The sequence below is a fragment of the Lissotriton helveticus genome, chromosome 10 (genome assembly GCF_964261635.1).
Source record: "Lissotriton helveticus chromosome 10, aLisHel1.1, whole genome shotgun sequence".
Classification (NCBI taxonomy): domain Eukaryota; kingdom Metazoa; phylum Chordata; class Amphibia; order Caudata; family Salamandridae; genus Lissotriton; species Lissotriton helveticus.
In genome coordinates this window covers 495,352,270-495,378,713 of record NC_136071.1, presented here as the reverse complement: position 1 = coordinate 495,378,713, position 26,444 = coordinate 495,352,270, and the positions used below count along the sequence as shown (strand labels likewise).

Sequence of the window (26,444 nt, the reverse complement as noted above, 5' to 3'; positions counted from 1 at the left end):
TGCAGGTGTACAACATGAAGAAAAAAAAACTAGTTCTTTATTTTATTACGGTGGAGAGGGCATATCTATTGCATAGGGAAGAAGACATTGGCATTTATGTTACCTATAGCTCTAAATCCAACAAATGCAAGACTTATTGCATTTCCAATGCTTGTTTACAGCTGAAGGCAGTTATTGCATAATATTTTAGGTAGGCCAGTGAAGCAGCAAACAAGGACTTGCTTTTACTCTATAAAGCATTCATTTACCCAGAAATCATATTACCATTGAATTTATTTAGCTATCTAATCTCAGAAATAGAGAGTGTGAATATATGAAATGCTTTGCATAGCAGCAATCCCGCTGTATCTAGGACACTGAAAATTTTGGAAACGTGATGGGTATGAAAGGATGATGACGTTGTACAACAAGATGACAAGATACACATTTATCCTATAGATATATATAGTAGTACAGAAATGGGGTGGAGTTATTTCATGAGCTTGTTGTAAGAGTAGGTATTCGTTGAGTAGTTTGAATAATGTGTGTCAATGGAGAGAGCGCAGTTCCAGTGTAGTCAAATCTAATAAGCTAATATATCAGAATCTGTATGCTAGACATGGAGGCGTAACAAATCATATCCCCCTTGGCTGCTGATAAAAAGCTTGTTCACATCTGTATATGTTAGGAGGTCTCGAATTTAACAACCTAAAAAATACTTATCTGCAGCAACCAGGAAGTTTCTTTTACTGTGCTGCAGGACCCTGCCAGTTGTAACTATTGTCCAACCCCTGGCTTGGGGGGGGGGCAGGGGGGGGGGGGTGTAATTGTAACTAGAAGCAGAGGAGACCTGCAAATCATGACATCTAAGAACTGCACTCTCCATTTCTCCTGGAGTTCCTGTTTGTGTTTTGTAGGCATGGTAGGAGGATGCCAATGTGTGCCCGGATTCACGTCTGCTTTCGGTGACATAAAAAAGAAATTAAAAAAATACCCATGTGTGGACGAGCGGGTGAATATGAGAACAGTTCCCCCTAGGAGGCAAGTAAAGCATTTCTATATCTCTCACTCACTTGTGGAACGATTACCATTTTGTCTTTTTTCGCATTCTTCTCTTTCCATGGTGCACGGTTCTTCCTTCTCTTTACTCCTCAATGAAAAGACAGAGTTTGCGATGAGGGGGCCTGTTTGGAAGGAAAAAAAACACTGCACGGTTAAACTTACGCTCCGCGAGCCTTAGCAATGGAATAAAAATATTAATTCCAAACAAAAAAGTGGGTTCAAAAGGTTTCAGGTACTAGAAAGTGATTTCCTATCAAATTAAAAAGTTATGCATCTATTTGCTTTTAAAGTAGCGAACTTCTTTAAAAAAATGCGAAGGACATGGACCTGACATTTTTAAAAGAGTATGTTACAACCCCAACTAAAAATTTGCAATACAAAATCCTGCTGCTCGTGAATGATGATCCTGCAATGTTGGGCAGGTTATTTACTCCCAAAGGAAGAGAAGGCTGTAGATGATGTCAAACTCGAAGTACCGACACCCCATTTATTCCCACTGTCAGCAAAGAACTAAACTGGTAACGTTCATACAGTACGAAATATGGATAAAGATTTTTCCCATTTGGGCAAAAAGTTTCCCTGTGGTGAAAAAAGTCAGCAAGTGCAGCTGTAGTTGAGTGGCACCTTTACACATGCATCAATCAATTCTATATGTATCCATAGGATTAATTTGGAATTCACAATACATTTTCAGAACTGCTGGAAATCTGAGACTGACGGCTTTCCAGGCGTATGCATGAGATTTTCTAAGAAAATTGACTCCAAATTTAGGTTTAGACATTTACATTGGCCATTGGCTGCATCATTTAGTGGGCACAGGCATGCGAGATGACTTATGCATGCTCATTCATCGCATAAGCACATGTGTCATTGCTCAAGTATGATGGTGCATGCTCACGCCTACAAAAAACGTAGGTGCCACTTCTTTTATCTAGTGATCCAAAATGAATCATTAAATTAAAAAAAATTATATTTCACTACTGAGAAAGCGCTTTTTGTAGGGTGTTTTGTAAGCAGAAGCAGCAGGCAGCCATTTGCTGCTTAGCCCTCCAAAATTTTTAAATAAAGAAAAAAGGACTTCACAGTGGCAGGGACAATGTTGGAGCAGGTGAGAGAATTAATACAGAGTGGGTTGACGAGGAGTGGGAAAGCAGAACAAGAGAGATTAACACAGGGGGTGGCAAGGAGAAGCGCACAAGGAGGAGAGTAACAGAGTGCGGGGGAGGATGGTGGAGAGAAACACGAGAGAGACAGAGAGGGAGAGCAGCACACTAGGGAGACAGCAAGACCGAGCACGAGGGATATTTACTAGCTGGAGAAGCACACATGGAAGAGAACTAGATAAAACATCCTCTCTCAGGAAGTGCTTAACTAAGAAGAATAAAGTTGTTCCCTAAAAAAAAACAGTGGAAAGATACAAGTCAGGCAAACAAAAGCATGGTAAAGATGCTGTTCTCCAGGGTCTGCAAACACAAGAAGGCGAAAGTAAGTCAGCAGATAAAAAGCAAGCAAATGAGAGCTGCTATAAATCCACACAATTGTAAGCAATGGGCAGGCTGTAAGTCCAATTAAAGTTTTTGGTAAGCCTACAAAAGGTCTTTCGCGAACCAGCCAGTTTGCACTGGCAGATAGACAAAATCTAGAAAGGTTAAAATCCTACAAAGCAGGCCACTGAGCTACGACGTAATCAAAAAGCAGTTCACATACCTCTTTGGTTGGACGGAATTGAAAGTTCATATAGCTCTGCATTTAGGCGCCTCTTAGGGCATTAGGAATATTAAGGTGATGGTATAAAAAAAAAGTTCACTGGTTCTCTCAATTTAATAGAAATTAGTTATAATCTATGAAGTTGAAAGAACCAATCCTGAGTGATTCAATAGCTTTGCACCTAGAGCTGCCAACTTTATCAGAAACAAATTACAGACATTTGTTTGCATTTTGCTATGCACACATGGCTACGAACTGATGGTAAAATAGAATGTGTTTAACATCATCAGTATTCCTCAGTATCATGGCTATTATACATCTGTTTGTTTTATAATAATCATCTAGAAGTAATTTAGACATCTCCCAAAATATTTTTAAGGTATTTCTTTGTGTTTCTGTTTTACCTTTATATTTAACCCCTTCGCTGCGGGGGTAATCCCCCGCTGTGCTGGGGGAGAGGGGGCGCGCAAAGCGCCCGCATGCTCATGACGAGCTCAGTTCATCATGAGCTCCGGCGCTCCGGTGCTCATGACGAGCTGAGCTCGTCACAGGTGAATTCTCCCCGCAACTGAGCGTTCCACGGGCCATGACGAGCTGAGCTCGTCATGAGCACCGGAGCGCCGTGGCTCATGACGAGCTCAGCTCGTCATGAGCACCGAAGGTGTTAAAAAGTAAATACTTTCATATTTCACGACTTTTTAAAACTTTTTTACTGGCCCTGACCAAACATCACAGGCCAGTAAAATACGGGCCTGGTGGAACCCTCGTGATCCAATTTTATACCGGATAGGTCTATGAACCAACCGAATCCATTATCCGTGGAAAGGCTTTACTGATACAGTATCACTGATGCTTATAATTAGGCCCCTTCACAGCACTGACCCCTGCTCAACTGAATAGACTGAATCTGGAAACTATTTTGAAAGTGTCAATATTTGAAACTATTTGTTCACACTCCAGAAACAGTTGTCAATAATTCATAAAAGTCTACATTAAAGAAGAGGGTGTTAAAAGATTTGACATGTCTAATAGGTACCCTTGATAAATTATTCTCCAAAGAAGCATCAATCTCTTCAATCTTACATATGTACCCCGGCTTCACTGCAGCTCAATATTAGTGGCAAGAAGGGGATCCATGATGTAATAGAGAGAGAGCATTTTATATCAAACTGTAACTTCGACCAGAGGGGTAAGTCGATCAGGGATGAAGGGTACAGGTGCTGATCCACTAAGCCTAAAATCCACCCAAAGTTTAACAGTGGGAGTTGGGGCACCTTCCTTATGCCAGAGAAATAGGTAGATTTGTTATTCATGAGACAGAACATAATCAAAATCACTAGAATTATGAGATTCTGGAGCTGCTCCGCTTTCCGCATAATTATGGTTTGTCATATTTGCCACATAATCCATCACCCACTGCTAGAATTGCAGATTTACAAAAACAGTGTCTAGCTCGAACGGATCATAGGTTATTAAAAATGTTACAAGTGTCGCCACTCAGTCGAAAGCCCATTGCCAACTTTGACTGGTCAACTTCCAGTTTCCGGCTACTGTATTTGGGTGTATACTGATTGTAGGAGAGTAGGGTCTGCTTCCTATGGTTACCCCCACTTTTTGCTGTGATTCTCTGGTTTTTCGACTTTAGTATGGCTGTGGTCCTGATAATCAGACCCACAGCCTAGCTGTTCTCTTTCTAAATTGATACCATGTACTTTAGGTGCATACCAGATTGGTTACTGGGTCACCCTAGTGAGCCCCTGTATAGTATACCCTAGGTACCCAGGGCATAGGGCATAGGTGCAACCTAGGCCTACCAGGGGCTGCAGCATGTATTGTGCCACCCCTGGTTAGCCTTCCAAACTGACACCACAGGTCTGTTCTTACAGCCTGGGTAAGGTGGTGTAATCACCCCTTACTTAGATATAGTATATCTATATCTACCTTATATATAGACACATACTAACCTAAAAGTCACTCCTATGGAAGGCCTTAACAATCCTGGAGGTAGAGTGCTTAGTTTTATGTGAGAGGGTGTTCTAGCATGAGCTGAGCCCCTCTGCAGCTTTCGAAACTATCTCCTTATAGCTATTCTATGATATAGCCATACCATATACTCTTAAGTGCATTATAATCTTGCGGTTAAGGATAACTTTGGTTTGGCTTTATCAAAGCATGTCGTGTAAGGTGTCAAACACTTTGGAATACTACCCCACCCGCCAGTTCTGGCAGCGGGGGTAGCATTCCACCCTTCTAGAGGGAGAAGACATGTAGTTACTGTTAAACACGGTTAAAGTTAAACAGAGACCCAGCATCACAAAACCCTTGACGAAACTCTGCAACACATATCCTGGACCTTCAACATTCCATATTGACTGGAAGACGGAAGAAATCTCCCTTGTGGTCAAGGAGTAACCACCCCCCTGTTCAAACAGGCACCAAAAGCATCTTTGCCGGTCTGCATTTTCGACGCTCCTGCCGGACCCTGAAGAATCTGCGACACAGGACACGGACTTCCAGACATCGCTGGCCCCGACCTTCACTCCCAGCAAAGCTGAGACCTGTGGCAGACACGAGAGACGTGGGACCGGAACTCCTGGACATCCTGCATTTTGATACCTGCATCGACTTCCCGAGGTATTCCGAAGTTGTGCATTGGGGTGCTTGAAGCCCCAGCCCAGAGCACCTTTAGCACTGAAGCTCAGTGACCCACACTCCACGAGTGTCCCGTGGGCCCACTTTGTGTATTTCAGTTTGACGCGTCTTCGCGGTTCCTAGTCTGTTGGCTAGTGAGCCCCCAAGAAGACCAATCCTTGATTTAACTTGTTTTCCTGGTTGCTCCAGGCTTGCTCCAACTTCCCTGCCAATGAGAAGTTCCTCAGACCTTGCTGGTCTGCACCGAAGCCAATCTCGACATCCTGCGTGGATTGCGTTTACCTAGGCTTGTTGGGTCCAATCCGGATATCGACACCACACAGTCAACTAGATCCTTTGTGGGACGGCTCGAATCCAGCTCCTGGTCATCGTCGACGCCTCCTGGACCTCGTGGCTGAAGAGACAAACTTCACCTTTTCACCGGAAATAACCAGACATCTGGTGGCATCTTTCTATCACTGCCCTGGTCACTGGCTAGTGGCCCAGACTCTGTCTCCTCTGCTTCAGGTGCTTCACATTTACGATCCACCCTTGGATCCACCCGGACACTTTTCCTCTGGTAGCCTGCAGCACTTCTTCGCAGCTCTCCATTGGAATCGACGACAGAACCTGACACGAAAAGACACCTATGCACCCGGCTTCCCTAGGTGAGGTAACACAAGTACTTCGGTGCTCCCGTGGGTCTTGACTCTCGAAGTGCCCCAGTCTAAAAGGGTTCCATCGTAGTTCACCTAGAAGTGCCCTTAAATTGTAAAATTGTAACTTGTTCGTTTCCCATAGAAAGTCAACGGTAACCCGCTGCTGTGTTTAGACACTGCACGCGTCTCCTGTGGGCCTCCTACATCCTAACCTTTGGTTGTTCCTAGAAGCCCCAGCGATTCCACAGGCCCCAGGCCTGCTTTCTAACTCTCACGTGGTTCTTATACCACTATTTTAGTATATGGTTTGTGAGGCCCCTAGAGCAAAACGTATACTGTGCAACTTATCGTATGCTAATTAAGTTCCTTGTATGGTACTTTTACCTCTGACCTCATAAAGAGTGCAGAGGGGTTGTGGTTAGAATAAATACATATATATTTGATATATACATTGTGTGGTGTGCTTTCATTTGGTACTCAAGAGATTATAAATGGTAAAACAACTTGCCTAACTCGTCTCCAAGTCTTAGCCTGAAGGCTGATCTCCACAGCTACCACTAGGATAGCGTTTCAAAAAGCTTTATTCGATATTTTACAATCATAAAAGCATATACAACCAGCAATACATCAGGAATACAGTTTAAAACAGATGGCTGGCATGAATTCATATAAAACCCAATAAAAAAGATAAGATTTAAGATCAATAAAACCACAGGTTAAAAAGTTAAAACATTGGATTTATCGACATTATATATGTACAATATCAAAATAATTAAATCAAATCAAGGCCAAAGTGCAATTTGGCGCGCCCTCAAGATCCAAGCCCAGCCTGGGAATTTCGCCATAGCCAGTGCAATCGGTAGCGATGTATCTGTGCGCAAAATTCGATCAGCCTCCGCCGCTGCCCTGGTACCCAAAAGCTTACAGATAGGTAACAGCCAGGCCCGCCGTAGGGCAGCATAGACATCACAAACCCAGATAATATGTGCCATTGTCTCATTATTGGTAGGACATCCTGGGAACCCAGCTGGGGTATGTGGTGACCATTTCAAGGTGAAAGATCTTACAGGGAGAGACCCCACCCTGAACTGGAAGTACAATTTGCGATCCATAGGTTTCGTGATCGCATCCCAATATAATTCCATCCTAGGATAGCTTTCTATAAGGTAGACTTTATAACCTACCATCAATAAGGGTTGATTGGACTGGTGCAAGGTGCCCACTAGATAGTGGACATCATATTCCAGGCCAACTTCTCACACAGATACTAATGAGGTCAAACCTTTGACCACATAGTGATTACATGTGTCACAATGACAAAATAATGAAATAATATGACACCTCATTACGTCATATAATTTGACTTTTCTTGCTGCACAATTTAGTCAACCTGCCACATAATTCTAGTGGCCCTGCTCGTAAACCACCATATGATATAACAACAGCATGGGTGTAGGGTTAAAGTTCCCTAGTTTAGCGGCCATGTGACATCCCTCTCATTTTTCATTCTGATCAACCAGGCATGTTTTTCTGTGCAGGAGACTCTTGTTACGAGTCCCCTAACAAGCGCCCTATAGGTTTTTGCCCGTTACTCACAAACAGAATTCTAGCGTTCATTGGGTGAGAGTATAACACCGAGAGTTGTACTTCTTTTGGTACGAGTTACTTCCACCCCCTTGACCATGGTCATGAAATGGTTGACAGACGGTTGGCATCTGATTAGTAGTGTGAGTGACAGGCCCTATTTCAGACGCCCTAGTGGGGGGACTGCACATCGGGTTTCCATGTGTAATCCTGTGCACTCTTTCATGACTGCACCCCTGAAGCGGCCCCGGTTGCCTCTGGTGTATGTGACAGTAGTAGCACTGAGCCAGGCACCTCCTGAATATGTGTAAATCCTTAACTTTGTAGAGTGCTCCTCAGGGTTCAGTGATATCTAAAACTGCTCTCTCACCTTTCCTTGTCTGCTCTGCTCTTTCCTTTCGTCCTACCCCTGCAGAAATCATTGTAAAGCTAAGAGTGTGTCTCAGGTTAAGAAACAATCACAGCCACTTGAAAGGAGCAGAAATGACATGTGCTCATCTTCCTTGAATCAAGCCAGTTGCAGCAGGCCAGCCTTCGGTCTGAAGAAAAGCAACATCTGAACAAAACTGTGAGCAGGGGCATGGCCAAAGCTGCATATCTATAAACAAAGATATAGGGTATGTGCCCTCCCACCCTATTCCTATCACTGCCCTGCCTAGCAACAGAGCCCGATTAGAAAGAGGATGCTTGGCTCCTATATACAATGTGAGCGAAGGATCGCCGTTGGCTGGCTACCATGAAAACTGTATGGATCTCGAAACAAATGCAATTTTAAATAATTGGCTTCCTCCAGTTGGGATCCTACTATAGATCTGAGTAGTCAGTTGGATTGGAAGTTTAGAACTGCCCACATTTCGGGATGTAAGCTTGCCCCTTTAGCCTCATTCAGAGTTCACATTTTCCTAGCAAGTGCTATGTGCAACCTGTAAAGAGAAAGGCTAGGAAAAGTTGCCTTCCTATACATTTCCCTTGCGCCGGGACCTGGAACTTCTGATTCCCCAACTCATGCACGGGGGAAGAGAGGCAGCTGTCCAGCACAGACAGCGGTCATGCAGTGCGAACCATATATACGACCTGCTGAAGCGCTGTGTGCAAATCATGCACCCATGAACTAAAGAAGAACTGAAGAAGATAACGCACTGCTACACTTTACCCTTCACAACATATAGCAAATATTATAGTATTACTGTCGCAATTACTGAATTTTTGCCTGAAGAAATATGCAGGGGCCACAAAAGTACAAAGTTAGTTACTCAGACACTGCCATCAATTACACAGATCTGTGAACAATGCATTAAATCGTCCTGAAGCTACTACTTAGGGCCTGATTACGACTTGTGCAGGCGGACAGCCAGCCTGCAGAGGTGGCAGTCAGGAGAGCGCCGTGAAGTTGGAGGCATCCTGACTGCCGCGTTACAATGTTGCCGCTGGGCTAGCAGTGTTCCGGCAGCGGTGCCACGGCGGCAGCATGCTTTGACTCATAGAGTGAGCATGTGGCACATGTCGCCGCAGTGCAGCGCCACTTGAACGTCGGGCGCACTGTTGTCATTCACCATCTTGTGCATGGTACACAGTGCACACGCAACAGAGCAGGCATAGAGATCACAACATGTGCCCCCAGCAACAAATCCCAATGGACTGAATCGCTGGGGCCCTTTTTGTGGCCCCTTCCCTGCCTTTCCGCCGACCTTTTCATGGCGGGGTTGGCCTTCCCGGACCGCCACTATCCCCACCGCAGGACCCAAAATCCTGTTGGTGGTGGGAGTCTTGCAGCGGGCTTGTGGCGGTTTGACCACACACCTTGTAATCGGGCGGTCGGACTACCAACGATGGTACGGCAGTCCTAAGACCGGCGTTTTCGTAATCAGACCCTAAGCATTTGAACTTAACAAGAATAGAGTATTTTTCTCTATGAAAAAAGAGCAATGTTGCTTGGGAATTATAGTTAGTGTCATGATACAAGTGCTAACTGAAATACTCCACCACATCCTACAAGATTAAGGTTTGACTGTGAACCAGCCAAAAGCCTTAAAAGTCAAAGTTAAAATAGGAGGTCCTTGGCAAAATCAGCAAGCACACAGACGTATTGGTGTGCTCTGGTTCCAAGGACAAAGCAACCTTACTACCACATATTGCCTAGAAGCAATACTTAAATAATGGAGGCAGGGACTGCCTACAAAAGTGTAAGTTACTACAAAAGTGCAGTTTGTGAATAGCATAATGTAGTTGGTTTTGTAGTAAAACTGTAGTACTACAGAACATACTACAGAGTGCAGTTTGTGAATCAGGCCCTTTGCCTTGCCAGCACAGTTCCAATAAACGGTGATTGGAATTTAAGATCTCCAAGTTGATTCTATTTAGGTTTAGGGGGATTTATAGCGCGCACGGCTACTCAATAAAGTGTCCCGGCGCGAGCCAAAGCATCAGAGGGAACCAAAGCAAAGTAAGAGAGGGACAGGCTAGTTGAACAGGAATGTATTTGGGAATTCATGTCCATGACCAGTGTTTAAGTTTTAACTTTGAATTCTAAACAATTTGCTCCAGGCTCGGTATGATCCTATTTTGCTGACCAACATTTTAAAATGGTTAATCAGATTTTTGTTTTTGGAGTGCATCCATTATTGTGTTTGCAGGAATGTTGAAAGGACATTCACCTTTTCTCTCTGGTTTCCCAAGAGATCCAGGTAGAAAGGAAGGCAATCTGTTCAATTGTAAAAGTTATCTCTCTGGCTATTAGGAGGCTGCAGGTCTGCTACACATTAATGCTAAACAGTACCTTGGAGAACAGGGATACATACTCTAGAAGTGAATTTGGCGTGTTAGGCTATCAGGCTATAGGGGAATCGGGCAGTGCCCAATGAGCTGGTATGTCTGTCATTTTTTTTAGCAGTTTGTGGGTCTGTTTTATGTCCAGGTATGCAACTTATAGCTGTTGGTTTCCCTGATATTACCTCAAATATTGCCTGCAGAAAACAAAAGTGCATGCAGTCTCGCATATCTTGCAAAAAATACCCATACAGCATGTGTTTACACGCTCAAAATTAGCTTAATTTACATATGTGAACCACTTTTTTTTTATTTTGGTGCCTGGGACAATTTTTTGTCCCAGTCCAACCATGGCCACCTTGTGCTACTTCAAATTATATCAGTGATGACAAATGTAAACCATTCCCCGAGTATCAAGGGACTATTATGGCCTTATAGCCCGCTAGAGCTATACGGCCAACTTCCATGCAATTTAGGACAGGAGAGGGGCACAGCCAGACAGCAACAGATTAAAGCTATCCCAAAGTTCTTCTAATGTCTGATGTTCAATGGCTGAGATCTTGATCTTTGAGATAGAGGTGAGTTCAGTCACAGGTCTGACATATGTCGTTATGATGGCAGGAATATCTTATTTAAAGATTAATTGCATATACATATTATGTACACCTCTGAAGATGCTGTGTTTTAAAAGGTTCAAAGCATACAACAAGTCTATAATCAAGATTTTCCTAAATGTGTACCAAAGACATGCAATCAGAATACACACAGAGAATCCAGAAATAGAAAACAAGCATGGTGTTCGAAGACTGTACACTTTGTTAGACATAAAAGTAGTGCAACCTTACCTAAGGCAAGCATGGCTTGGTGAATCTCCTTCATCACCGTGTTGTAAAGATCCTTCTGCCATTCGTGTAACAGGTTCCACTCCTCTTCCGAGAAACTGTCAGCCACATCATGAAATGTAATTGGTGCCTGGAACAGAAAGCACTGGATAATAATAGGATGTCTCACCAGATAATATTTGTAATAACACAAGCAAAATATGGCAAACGGTCTAAGTGGGAAATTTAAGGAAAGTAAAGCGAAGCTAAGAGACTGCCAAAATGTTTGCAATTTGGTGACTGAGTGGAAACCGTGGGTCCGCAATAGAGTGAATGGCACCAAAGCTGGATCTTTCAGACTTGTAATTACAATGCAACTAAACATAAGTGCTAAGTTTAACCAAGTGTAAATCAAGAAACTCTGTCAGCAGTGATCCCACAATGTAATATGCGGGAAACGCTGCCTGTAATGTTTTATGGTTCAGCAGTCTGTTACTAGTAGTTCTGTTTTTGTCTTTATAATTGCTGATCTACAAGTATTTATTTCTATTTATTCACTAGTCATGCATGGTTCCACAGAGCAATACATTAATAAAATGCAATAATAATAAGAGTGTAAGGTTCAAGGGCTATTATTTCACTATTTTCTATTTTTGCACGATTCAGAGCCCAGGCTGAAGCCTTTTTAGGTCTCGCGACCTATTGATGCGCGCAAGCGCATCGAGCGGAGCGAGAATTCAAGTAGCCAAAATCCTCGTCAAACTAAGGGCTTTCCGCTGGCGTTTTGTTTACGTTCACCTGAATCACGTGATCAAACACGAACGCGCATCAGCCTCCCTCCCTCCTATCGGCCATACTTTCAGCTCCAGCACCTCCCCTCTCTCCTCCGCTCTCTCCCCGCACACAGCCTTCCTTTTATTTCTCCTCCCCCTCCCCAGCCAGCTTCCCCCAGGCCGTGTTCCCTTCCCTGCTACCCCATCCTCACTCATCCCTCGCACCCCCTCCTCCTTCAGGCCCCCACCATTTGCTTTTGCTTGTGTTATCAGACTCACGACCTCCGCGCCAGTTTGAGATCTCACGAGATACCGCCGGATGTCTCCAACTTTACAAAACTTCAGAGCACTAACTCGTGCTACACAAATTAAACATCGGCACATATTTTCCTCCCTTTGTTACTTTAATTCTGTGATCTAAATCTTCACAGTTTAAGTTAAAATGACAAGATTGTCAACACGCTGTCGTGAAAGCCTAGAAATGTTTACGTTACTCAACTCAGCGCAAGCTTTTCTCTAATTGACGAGTCTCGGTGAACCCGCCCAGCAGAGCCCCAGACAGACAGCGCCTGGTGCGGGTGACCTCTGGCTTCAGGGCACTTTGGAGAAATGAAGTGCTCTGCAGTCTGCCCAGTGCATATGAAAACAACACTTCGAAAGAAGGAGCTGGCGAAATATGTAAAAAGCCCGACGTAATTCACTTGCTAGCTGGCGTTTTGCATTACGCTTTTTACACAGAATTCTGTAAAATTACACGGCGTGGTATCACTGGGGTTGATTCAATTACACCTCAGACAGCGGGAACGCCAAACAAGCATTGGCATTGCCAATAGGCCTCGCTTGTGGGACCTTATAAGTATTTAGTTTTGCAGCACAATATCCTTGGTGCAACAAGGATATTGTGCTGCAAAACTAAATACTTATAAGGTCCCACAAGCGAGACCTATTGGCAATGCCAATGCTTGTTTAGTCCCAGCCCCCGATCGGCAAACGGAATCTTCCACCCTCAAGCTAACATGAAGCTAGGTGGCCTCCCCAGCCCGTCAAAATGATGGTGGTTACCAGGAGAGATGGCCAAACTCCAAAGAACTGTACGTGCTCCACAGCAGAGAACCCGATCTGCACCAAAGGCAGCCATGACTCACAGATAACGCTGAGGACAGCGGAGGGGTTCAGAAGCTGTGGTCAGTGAGGCAGTCTCTCCACTTCCCAGCTACACAACCTTCCACGATCTGCACACTCTCGGCCCTGAGACATGCTAGTGTGCTGCGGACCACCTGACTCCCACAATGAAGACTATGATAGGACTGCTCCTAACGTGGTGTGCCTCCCCTCGCCCGAGAGACCTGTACACCGCTGAACCTGCAGGCCTGAGGTGCGGTGAGTGGGGGACACACATGTCCTTGGCTGACTGCGGTCATAGCCTACAAGGGGGGGGGTCCATGTAAACAATCCCCATGTATGAGCCGGGTGATTTGGACATCCCCATCCCCACACCCAGAAAACTTCAGGAGCCCATTGTCTCACAGCGGACTTCAAGCCCAGATGACGCTTCTTCAAGCGACAAGCACCCCCAGATGCAACTGAGGACCAGCTGCTCGTGCTGCCCACATAACACTAGGTGCTGTAAGAGGGCCGGTCTGCTGCCTACGCTGGGGCAGACCCACAGCGATGCCTACCGTGGGGAGGAATCATCCCCAGCCTCCGAGGCCCAACTGAAAATGGAAAGGTTCACCACCCTTCCTGGGGATCCCTCCAAGTCCACACATAAGCCCCGACAGGCCTGTGTACCACAGAGGCCTCCAACACGGACTCCATCCTGAAAGCCACACAAGCCTGTTCGGCGGCCCTCGAGACCATAATTGGGGAAGTCAGAGTAAACATATCTCCTTTGTTCCACCAGCTACGCAATGTGGCAGACAGTGTGTCTGAGACTGAGGGCCGCATTTCAGAACTAGAGGACACAATGGCTGAACTTAAATCCACCTCTCTGTACAATCAAAACATCTGGAGGACCGCCGCGAAGATGCCCAAAACCGTGCACGTAGGAACAATCTCCACAATGTCGGGTTTCAAGAGGGGTCAGAGCGTACATTACCTGAGCAATTCCTAGAAGACTAGATAAAATCTTGGCTCCACACAGATCAACTATCTGCTTGGTGATGGAGAGGGCCCTCCGTTTTCTGGTGTAATGACCCCTTCTGTAACCCCCCCTTGACCCGTATAGCCAAAGTCCTTAACTATAAACACAGAGATGCCATCCTCGAGGGGGTGAGAGAGAAAGGCCCCCTCTTCCAGTCTACATTTATCTTCATCTTTCCAAACAACACTTGGCTAGTCCAGAAACAAAGGAAGATCTTCAACTCAGAGCTATAAGCCTACCCCACATGTTGATTCTCCCTGCCAAGTTGAAGGTTGTATATGAATCTCGTAACCTGTTCTCTGGTTAACTGAAGGTAGAGTGGGACTGGGCCGCAGAACATAAGGAACTTATAAGACATACACATCCATCATTCCACACCTCAGATGCCCACAGCCCTGAAGCCTCATGAGCAAGTACTTACTGTCAAGAACACACATGGATGACAGAGATCAGGGCGTCTGAGGGAGCTTGACTGTTCGGTTGCCAACATACTCCGAGGCCCCAGGAGAAATACATAAGGCCAGAAGGATTAACCTGTTGGAGAGGGACTCTACCCTCTCCAAAGACTCCTACTGAATGGAGATCCAACCCAGTGTAGCGGAGAAAAGGGGCAGGATAGGAAAACGTCCCTAATGGAATGGGATGCTGCTCTGGGGCTATGCAATGCGTGGCGGATGTAGAATCCAGTGAATTAGGCTCTACACATGTCTCAGCATGTCCAGACTAGATTACTTATTTATGCCAGCCAGGGACGGTCTAGGTACAACAGGGATGTGCATTCTCCCATGGGGATCTCTGTGTGCTTTCTGGGTAATAATAAGGTGGTATGTTTACAATGACGGATTAAAGATGAATGCCTAGCTAAAACCTCATTTTTTACTGAAAGAAGGGTGGAGATGAACTTAGAGTGAATAATGACGGAAAACAAAGATAAATAGATTAAACAAGCTTGTTACTGATTTACATATGCTTTAATTATGGTGATGATTGTGTAAACAATTGCATTTGTTTGTTTTTTAGATGCCCCTGAGGAAGGGAACAATCCCGAAATACATTGGGCATTTTCAATAAAGATAACGTGACATGTGACAACCATTTTTCCTGTGTTTTTATGAATACCTCTGCATGGCAGTTGAATGGATATAATGGATTGAAGAAATAGTGAAAAACGGTTCAAATTAAATTTAGAAGAATAATGGAACAAGAGAAGTCAAAGTATTTAGTATTCAATTGATTGGATTCACTCCGTCCCACGGCTGTGCTGCCGCTACAGGGTAGCGGTATGCCTTTGAAGCTTCCCCTGCCCACCCTGGGGGAGGAGGCTTGGCACCTCGTCCCAGGATGTGCATTGTTTCTGGACCCCAGGATCGAGAGCCTGCCATTGATTGCCTAGACTGGTGTTCTTACTCCAAGTCATCCACCAACTGGGATTTGCACCCTGCTTTATCTCTTTCATTAAAGTGCTCTATGCCCAATCCCACACTCAAGTAGGAGTCAACTAAGCCCTCTGGCTCCCAGGCGGATTGGGAATATAGGCAAGACAGGGCTACCCCCTCCCCCTTCTTTAATGTATCCGAGCGACTGACCACTGGCGACATGGATCAGATGTAATGCATAGCTCTGGATATTCCACGGCAGGCGGAATTCGAAGACCACATTGCACTATATGCCGATGACATCCTCATCTTTTTATGACACCCACATGCCTCAGGAGTCCGCCTTCTTTAAATATCACATTTGTATGGAGAAGCATCAGGACTCAAAGTCAACTGGACGAAATTGCTCCTAGTCCCCTTGAAAGGTATTGTAATTATAGTTATATATCGCTTACTACCAATGATGAGGCATTGAATCGCTTTTTCAGCGAGTAGCACACTACTCCAGAACCTATAAAGGATTAGTGGTGACTTACTATAGTGAAATATGAAAGTAATCTGAGTGGTGGATATGTTAGTCAGTTATTTGGATTCAGAAGGATAGTGTAGGGATAGAAGAGGGGAAAAAGGTTTGCATTTATATGGCGCTTGCTACCGCTGATTGGGATGTTGAAGTGCTTTTTCGGTGAGTAGCATGCTACTCCGGATCCCATAAAGTGGCCCAACTACGGCTAACTGGCAGTCACACCTTCCGGTCTGTAGCTTAGCTTCCAATGTTTGGGGGTATACATCTCATTAGAACCTGGGCTAACTGGAGTCTGGACCTTAATCCTTTGCTGCCTCTTGTTGGGCAGAAAATGACCAGGTGAGCGAACCTCTCCCTTAATGTACTTGGGCAAGAGGCCCTTTTTTAAATAATGATTCTCCCTGAAATCTGATATACCCTCCAAACCTCAACCCTCCTGGTTTGACTGTCTTCTGATAGGAGCCTTTCTCTAGGAGAATAAACCTCCTAAGATAGGCTTCCATATGTGTACGCAATCTTCATATAAGGGCGGGAGGGTTAGGTTGAACCCACGCCTCTACTACTGGGCTTCCCAAACTCAGGTAATGAATGACTGTCTGTTTGGAGGCAGGGCCAACCCCACATTTAAGCTTCAGGTGTCCATACATAGCAGGCAGCACATCGAGGGGGTGCTACTCTACAATACTCTTCCTGAAAAGCTCCCATAGGTCACAAGTGTGTCAGTCCTTTGCTGGCAGATGGCCCTCACATGGATCCGATGGGACTGCATGCCCACACAGGAAACCCCCCTACAGCACGATGCATGGCTCCTACGCACAACCACATGAGAGGTGTTCAGCCAAAGGGACCCCATGCGCATTTCCAAACTGGGTGACGTCTGGGCAGGCAAACAGATAAAATCCTTCCAGGAACTACAGTTGGAGTTCACACTTTATAAGTCCCAGTTCAACAGATGCTTACAACGGTGTCACTGCCTGATGGCCCACTAGCCTCCATTAACCACTCTCCCAGGATACAACCACCTAGAGCCTAAAGGTCTCTTTGGACCACTGGGTCGAAGCACCATCTCATCCCTATACATAGCTCCCTGATAATTAAAGACCTTGAGCAATTTAGAGTTCTGGGGTACAAATGGGAAGGCTGGGTGAGCCCCCTTGATGACAGCAACAGGGACATGCAAGAATAGCCTGAGAGAGCCTACTGCTTGTTGCACTGAAGTACCTTCACAATTAATATTTTACCACCTGATGACTCGGGAGGATGGATGCCACCCCTGTGGCAAACTGTCCTAAATGAACTAGTGATGACTGCAGCTTCAACCAGATGGTATGGGACTGTTGTAGGAAGCTGGCTTTTTATGTAGTGTACCAAAATGAGGTTCACTATATAGAAAGTCCAAATGACCTTTATTAACTTACAGGGTTTAAATTAATAATCCTAAATGCTCTCTTTTGTAGTACTGTGGGAGCGCGGCTTAGGCTTAGCAGAGGGTAGTGTTAAACATTTGTTATCTTTGGGACCTTATATGCATTTAGCTATGCAGCACATTAGCCCGGGTGCTGAAACATTTACTGTTCTTTAACATGGAGGGAAAGTAAGCACCAAACTGCGTGACATGCCAGGTATGGGAACACTTGGAGAGAAATATTGACTTTCAGCGGGAAACGGTATAGTCCAAAGCTCTGTTTATAATATAAAATCAGGGCCTTCGGTGGTCATATCACTGAAAGTACAAGATTTGTAAACAATATTATTGTCTACGGGTGCTTGTGGAAGATAATTTCTATGGACTGGAATCTAGAGAATGCTAAAGTGATTCTGGTATTTGACTGACCTCTGCTGGTAGTTTTATATCAAGAAAGTTAAATAGAGGCAGTTACCAGATTTTTTTTAAAAAGAAAGTCCCTCAGCAGAAAGCAACACTGGTATTTTACTGACCACTGCTGGTCGTTTTCTATCAAGTCAGTTAATAGAGGCAGTTGAATAGAAAAAAGGTCCCTAAGCAGAAGCAGACAAGTCCTAGGGCTGATCTCCAGAGCCCACAAAGTACATACACATATAAGTATATACTAAAGTATATACAAGAGGTCTCGAATGCTCGACCTAAAAATAACATTTCTTTTTATATAATTTTAGAAACCACAATTGCCGAGTAAGTACTTTAGACAATATCAAATTTTACAGAAAAACAATAGAAAATGACAGCTGTCAGATTTGAGGCATGATCCTCGAACGCGGGAATGTCATCCTATGGGAGAAACATACACTGCATACGGACACTTCCAGATGGCTTTCAGGACTGTCCTTTTGGACTTAAGGTAAGTAGAGGCGAAGGGGTGTCGTCTCGCCGGCACCAAGACGGCTGCACCTTGAGTGAGCTCTGCCGGCCGAGCAAAATATTTGCTATCCTCCGGGAAGAACACCCCACATCCAGACCGCTTGGAAGCGGGTATGCACTAACAACACCACCGGGCAGCTGTGTGACACGTTAGCGAGAGCAAACCACAGCGCGGAAGCACGAAAGCCACAATCGTGCACGCCGACTGCAGGAGAGAGGAGGCCGCGCGGGCTGCGGCCATACAACAAAGTGCAGCGATCGTGGCCCTGCATTGATGCAGTGATTGCACCCATAAGTAGCCCCTGCTGGCAAGAACCAACTAAGATGACTGGAGCCTGGCAGAGAGGATATTGATCGGCAGCTCAAGCGCGATCTCAGCAGCGACCCGCTTCTGAGATATGTCCTGGGGGCACGCAAGACCTGCCATTGAGTCAGGGGATGGAGGCCGATTATCACTCTCAGATGAAGGAGCGATCTGAGCACGGAGGTTTTCCAGCCCAGCTCTCCTCATACATGGCTCGCTGAAGCGGAGTGCGACCTCGACTGACACAGGCAGTCGGCCTGGGCCTAACTAGGTTGCAGAATCGAGCTAAGGCCTAAAACCTCGCCACGCCACATCCAATAAAGCAGACACGTTCCTGGAGGGCTGCTGCTCCCCCTCCCCCCCACATGAAGACAAGACGAACACAACACTTGTGTACAAAGTCTAACAAGCATTGATATATCACAGAGCGCTCCCCAGGATTGCAACAACTGAGTGCGCGTAAGACAAAAATGGGAGGATGAGCTGGCCTGCCCCGATTGCGGCAATAAGCTAAAAATCATACGTAGCCACTTAATATCGTCAGGAACGGCCCCCGATCCAGAGTGCATGCTGCACCCCCTGCCAAAAGACAAAAATAAAATGGCGAAACACCTGCATTCTCCTACCAGTGGAAGTTAATTAACGGGGGAAGCTATCCACCACAACCAGCAACACATAGCCTGCTCGGCGAGGCCACAACCTTGACACACGCACCAATGAGAGCGCCAGGGAATACAAACCAAAGCGCGAGGCCAAGGCCGCAATCCAACTGCAACCACATACAAGCTGGCGCCTTCGCTATTCACCCTACAGTGCTCATATCACGGTCTCGCCCCACACAACCCCTTAAGCTTGGATTTTAAGAGACTGCCACAATAAACAAACAAGGAGAGTGAATCATAAGCCACTGCGGGCCACAGTGTAAAAAGAGCTCCATAACAATAAAATACTGAGCATGCTCCCCAGCACACCACCTGAGGCCCATACCCCAACTCGGGCCACGATGGGGAAGACAGACACCAAAGAACCCAAGCTCACCTTTGAGGGACGGCGCACTGGAAGATATGGAGACCCACCCCAAGAGGCTGACGAACAGGTCACACAAACTGAAACTACTGGTTCGCAGAATGAGGACATTCGATCCCTGCTCCTAGAGGTGAAATCCAGGCTAAAAACAATTTACTCTAAAATTGACCACCTAGTAGCCAGACTTGACCAGGTCAAACAATGTGTAGATTCACAAGACACTCGGATCACCCACCTGGAACCCAGAGTCCCCGACAACAATGATGCCTGCACGGAGGCCCGCCAACGCTTGCTCATAATGGATAAAGTACTGGAACTCATTTGCGCCAAAAACGAAGACCTGGAATCCCGCTCCAGAAGAAACAATCTCAACATTACGGGAATCCCAGAAGCGACTGCCATCTCCAAAATGGAAGGCTATCTTGAGACCTTGCTTCGTGATCCGTTTGGCACGGCCATATCCGAGATCTTCATTGTCGAACGGGCACATCGCTCACTGGGCCCACAGCCCCCGCCCCCTTGGGGCCCCAACGACTGCGACATGATTCTGCGAAAGGCCAGGGAATTGGGGGGGGGGGGGGGGGTCAGGCATCAAGGAAACATTCATTTTACCCCGATTTTACCGGCCAAATGTATCTTCAAGCAACTAAAAACACTGTACGTGCTCATGCACCCAGCTAAGCTGCGAATAGACACTGATGGCAAACGACACTATTTTACAGACTCTAAAGCAGCCATGGCAAATGAAAAGCAACTGCACAAAACCTACCCACGCTGGCCGCCTGCATCATCTGAAGATGGCTGCACCAGCGAAAATGACTAGTAATACACACAACAGGGCTGCTGCCAGGTCAGATCTGCTTCACCGCACTGCACTGCACCACTAAACTACCAGAATGCCAGTGCAATACAGAACTATGTTCCCCTATAAACGTCTGGCCATTCTATGCCAATACAACATATGCTACTACCTTAAATGAAGACACCATGTCTTTCCTGGGGGAACATGTGGCAATTGCCCTGCAGGAAACTTGGGAACTAGAGGACCGCCCCATTGAAGGATTCATTGAATATCGGAAACAGGCACTGAGGGACAGCCGCTTCGGCCACCCAAAAGGCGGGCTGTCCACATACATATCCAACAACCTAAAAGGCGAATTCAGTCAACTTCACTTGAAAGAAGACTGGCTACTGGGGGTTAAAATTAATCTACGGAGCAGACAACGACCGCTTTTACTTACAAACATGTACATTAACCCTAACACCCGCACAAAGAAAGACCACCTGGCCAGATTCTGCGAAATAATGGAAGATATAGCCACAGTATATCCCAACTCGGACCGCATTATCACAGGGGACTTTAACACCAACCTTTTCCAGGGGAATACAGCAGACTTAGAAGGACCCAACATGACTAGTATCATTGAGGCGGTCCCCCAATCTAAACCCCCTGTGCAAGCTTTCAATATATTAGGCGAGGTCACCGCGACGAGACTTTCCAACGCAGGGTACCTAGTGGCGAATGGAAGATCAGCAAATGACTCCCCTCCAAACTGGACCTGGTCAAACGGAAGAGCAAAATCCTACCTGGACTTCACCATATGCAACTTGGAATTCCTGTTCAATCTGGCTAACTTCTCCGTCCTGCCAAGGCCCGAAAGCGACCACAGGCCACTGGTCATTTCCTTTGCCATAAATTTAGCTCTCCACAAAAAGGCTCCATCTACATACAAAGGAATACATTCCGACAACTTAAAACGCCTGAAATGGAGTGAGTCTAACGGTCAGTGTATCTTAAATACAAGCAAGGATTTCATCAGGGGTGTTTTAGACCAAACGGTTTCCCTAACAGCAACATGGTCACAGCTATGCGCACATTTGATCAGAACTTATCCAGCGACAAGGCAGGGCCCAAATCTGATACCACCAGTAGGAGCAACAGCCCTCCCCATGATAAAAACACTAAAAAGAACGAGAAACAACGCACTGAGGCTGCTTTTAAAATTTCCAGAGAACAGCAGCTTCCTCGTCACATACCGTCATGCCCAAAAGGCATTCAGGAGGGCAGTTACCCAAGAGAAAAAGGCCCAGGAAAATCAATTCTGGGTCAAACTGGTATGGGAAAGTAAACAACAGAATTCCAAGATATTTTGGTCTCTTGTCAACAACATCGATCGAAACACAACATCTTTTGGATCTGCGAACATCCAGGAAGCAGACTGGATCTCGTATCTGACGGAGCATTTCCAGGCACAAGATTACCACGACTGCCCTGGACCAATATGGGCTCCTGACACTGGCGTGGGTAAAACATCGAACATCCCACCCGATCATACGCAGGGGCTTACCTCATCCGAGGAAATGTCTGAAGAAAGAGTAGTCAAAACACTGACGAAAGGGAGACAAGACGGAGCACCAGGCCCGAATGGCCTGCCGCAAAGGCTTTTCAAGTCCGACGTCCCTTTTTGGTCCAAGGTGCTATCGAATCTCTTTAATTACACCTTGAGCTATCAAACCATTCCGGATTCTTGGAGAGGTGCCATTATCCATCCCATCTATAAAGCTGGATCACGAGGCAACCTGAACAACTACAGATTAATTGCCTTGCTGGACATAGAGGCAAAGCACTTTGCAGGCCTCATTTTGGAGAATCTCAGGAAATGGGCAAAGGACAAAAATCTGATTCCCTTGAATCAGACAGGGTTCATCGCCAAATCAGGAACAATGACAAACTTACTGGCAATCTCTACCATCATTGACAAAGCCCTTACAAACTCCAAGTCGATTTTCTGCTGCTTTGTCGACTTCAAAGCAGCATTCGACAGGGTGCCTAGGGCTGCTCTGTGGCAAAAACTGAGGGAGTGGGGAATCCCAGACAATATCCTGAATACCATCATCATGCTGTACTCCAACACATGGGTTCGAGTGAAGTTAGGGTCTGGCGCACATCTCTCCCGGAAAATCAGGACCTATCGTGGTGTCAAACAGGGATGCGTGCTGGCCCCCCTTCTCTTCAATCTATTTATTGCTGACCTATCAAGCACGTTGGAGAAAGTAATTAGCCATCCACCAAAAGTAGGAGGCACGGCATTAAGCAATCTCTTATATGCCGATGACCTGGCACTGTTCAGTCTCACCAGAGTGGGGCTTCAGAGACTCCTTGATGCCCTAATGCATTACACGGTCAACAACCAGTTAGAAATTAACATGAAAAAAACGATGGTTCCGTTCGGCAAAAAACGTTACAGCCGTGGAGGCTGGACAATTAACAAAGAAAGCATCTCAATTGGCCAGTCGTACAAGTACTTAGGGGTCCATTTGGATTCCAGGGGCAGTTTCACCAAACAGAGCACTGTGATTGCAGCCAAGGCCACTGCGCTAAGGGTATCCCTGGCTAAGCTATCGAGGAGACTCTCAGGCCCCACGCTCTTGCCTTTACTGGATGTGCTTAGAGCAAAGATCGGGCCCACACTTTCGTATGGTTTGAGATCTTTAAGGGTAAAATGAACAATTCCTTAAATAAACTGACAATCAAACTCTACAAGAAATTGCTCTATCTGCCGAGTTCCTCCTCGCCAGCTCAGGTTAGACTAGAGTTGGGCTTAATTAACTACGAATTCTCTAACGTTGGCTCATACCTTAACCTGATTCACAAACTAAGACAGGCAGAAGCTGGCACCCTGGAACTCTTGGTCTGGAACGAAATCAGTGTGAGCAATCCGGGGGGGTCATTTGGCCGCCTCCTAAATGACTACACCCAACAAATGTCTGCTGCGGACCTTTGGGCCCTTAAGCCAAGCCAGACCGCTTTCAAAATCACAATTAAAAAAGCTATAAGACTTAAATCCCTGATTACGGACAAAGCTCTCTTTGCGAAACGTAGCCATGCTTGGGCAGTAGCCAACTCCTACAAACGATTATCCCCGGCTAACTACCTTTCGACTACTTTTTCTTATCAGTTAAAGCGATGTCTGATCGCCCTAAGACTGGGAGACTGGCGCTTCCTTCAAAATCTCCCTGTATGGCATCGAAAAAGGGATGATCAAACGTGCAGAGGGTGTAGGTCAGCAAATGAATCTTTTTTGCACGTGCTTTGTACATGCCCTTTTTTTATTCTCCAACGCAGACGCCTTCTCAGGGCAGAATGGATCAGGCTGGGAGTTCGGACTTGTAGGCATGCCACTATTGCTGCTATGTCCTTAGAGAACACTGATTTAAATATAAAATTGGCCAAATTCATTCAGCAAGTGTATAGTCTTTTAGAAAAACTGGACAATTGTGCAGACAAACATGTACTTTAACCTCATCTGCATAATGCGGGAGTGCTTATTTATAAATTGATACGCTGCAGTAAGCACTGATAAGAAGGCTAAATTTTACTCTGTTTTTACTTTTCCTTTTTCTTAATTTCTTTTAATCTATAAAATTGTGTTAATGTGCTGAAAGAATCTTTTAAAGATATGTTTTATATATCTAAATAAAGAATTTATTATTATTATTATTATTATATGCTACTTCCAAATGCACTTTGATGCTCGGCCACCCTGCCCTTGAGGCGGGAGATTAGACCTGCAGAGCCCACATGCTCTAACAGGATAATTCCCATGAACATTCTTTGGGTTTCACGTTGGGTAAATTTGGGTGGGGAGGGCAATACATCTTCTACTGTTTGGGGGGGTTGGAGTGGGAGAGGGGGTGGACATGGGAAGTTCAAAGCAGACATGGGAGACGGAGTCTGTGTACCCTGAGAGTTATTGTTTTACTTTTTATGTACACCTTAGAACGCACTGTTCCACTAAGAAGCCACACTACTATGCACAATGCTACAACCCCCTCCAGTCCTTATTGGTGATACCCAAGCACACAACAGCACACGCACCCAAAGACTGACTCATGACTGATGTGACATTCCTAACTTGGAATATTAGGGGTATAAATGACCACCGTAAATCCCGTCTTATGAACGCTTACCTTGCAAGACATAATATTGATGCATGTTTTCTACAAGAGACACATCTTTCCACTGCTAACACTGCTCGACTCCAGGCTCGCTGGTGGGAAGACTCTGACTCCTCCATCTACTCTAGAGGGTTCACGATTCTACTCATAGGGGCCTTCCCTGGTGAAATGTCCATACCCACATTGACCCAGAGGGCAGGTACGTCGTACTGGTAGGCGTGCTCTACTACCACCCGTTAATCACAGCGGCAGTATACGGGCCCAACTCAGACAATCCAGACTTTTTTCTCCATGTCTGGAAGCGAATTGTGGCACATGGCCTCTTCCCAATAGTTTGAGGAGGCGACTTCAACATTGCGCTACAGAACCCTCTCGATTGCTCGGGTGCTAGACTACAACACAGACAAGACACAGCGTCATTACACTCACTCATACTAGATAATGCACTAGTTCATGCCTGGCACCATGCCCACCCAAATAGATGCAAAGGCACCTGCATCTCTACCACACATAACTTCTGCTCCCGCATTGTCCTATGGCTGGTGTCCCGAGACGTAGCTGGCTGGTCCTCCTCCGCTGAACACTTGGCACACACCCTGTCTGACCATTCCCCAGTACGCCTGATCCTCCAGATCCCACAAACCCTGTGGTGCAAGTCCCTGTGGTGCAAGTTCTTGTGGTGCCTGTCCTCCTTTGGACAGAGAGATGCAGGGTTGAAGGAGGAAATACCCAGCGCCATAATAGAGTTCTTTGAATTAAACACTGGCTCGGTTAACTCACCATCAACACTATATGAAAAATTCAAAGTGGTCACCTGGGGAGTATGCATTGCTAAGCAATCTGGGGTGCTCCGGGCGATTCAAGGAACCCTAAAGAAACTGGAGGTGGAAATTAAAACACTGGACCAGGTACAGAGCACCAACCCCATGCCTACTACACTGGCGGAGATCAGGGCAAAAATGTCAGAATACCAAACTGAGGCAGAACGAGAGATGAGCTACCTGGGTTTAGCAGCACAAACTCGCCGATACGTAGAGGGGGGCCGCCCTAGTGAGACTGGCTGGCTTGCGGGGGAAGCCACATGAATCCTCATATGCGACCCAACTGGTGGAAGACACCAGCAGCAGAATCACGTCTCCTGTAGAGCTCAGCGCAGCCATTACTTCCTCCTACTCCCAACTCTATATGACCGGGACAGCAGGAGCTCAAGACACACTACAACAGTACTTTGGCTCAATTGAGCTGCTATGGCTCGACCCAGGTCACAGAGACTACCTTGATACCCTGTTCACAATGGAGGAAATCACGCAGGCTATTGCCGCTCTCCCTGGAGACAAAGCTCCAGGCCTGAATGCATGAATTTATAAAGAATACGCTTCTATTCTGATCCCTCATCTTGTTGAAATATGCAGCGAATCAGTCACACAAGACCAGCTGCCTCCCTCTCTCCGCAAAGCACTAATCACAAGTATACTCAAGCCTGACAAGGCACCTGAGCACTGTGACTTCTACCACCCTCTCTCATTGATCAACACCAAAAACAAAATATATGCGAAACTGCTAGCAAATCGTCTCTTTCCGCTCATGCCCTTAATTATATGGCCCGGTCATTCTGGCTTGGTCCCGGGACGGGCCACATCACACAATGTACGCATAATTTTCTTGGTAATACACCAAATTAATCTCTCCCTACCTGCTCTATTAGATGCTGAAAAAGCATTAGATTTTTGGAATGGCCTTTCCTTTTCTCGCTCCTTGTACGTTTGGGCTTCAGCTTGAAATTCATACAC

The 26,444-nt window shown here is 45.9% G+C and overlaps 1 protein-coding gene across 3 annotated transcripts in view; it reads right to left on the bottom strand.

The window, feature by feature from the left end:
• Nucleotides 1-26,444, bottom strand: part of LOC144785353 (uncharacterized) — a 223,466-nt gene that overhangs the window by 185,299 nt on the left and 11,723 nt on the right. For all 3 annotated transcript variants that reach the window (XM_078664310.1, XM_078664308.1, XM_078664309.1), the window contains exons 2-3: nucleotides 11,234-11,360; nucleotides 1,053-1,163 (exon numbers count right to left, since the gene is read on the bottom strand). In XM_078664310.1, coding sequence (XP_078520436.1) covers nucleotides 1,053-1,163; nucleotides 11,234-11,360 — 238 coding nt within the window. The remainder of the gene's footprint in view (nucleotides 1-1,052; nucleotides 1,164-11,233; nucleotides 11,361-26,444) is intronic.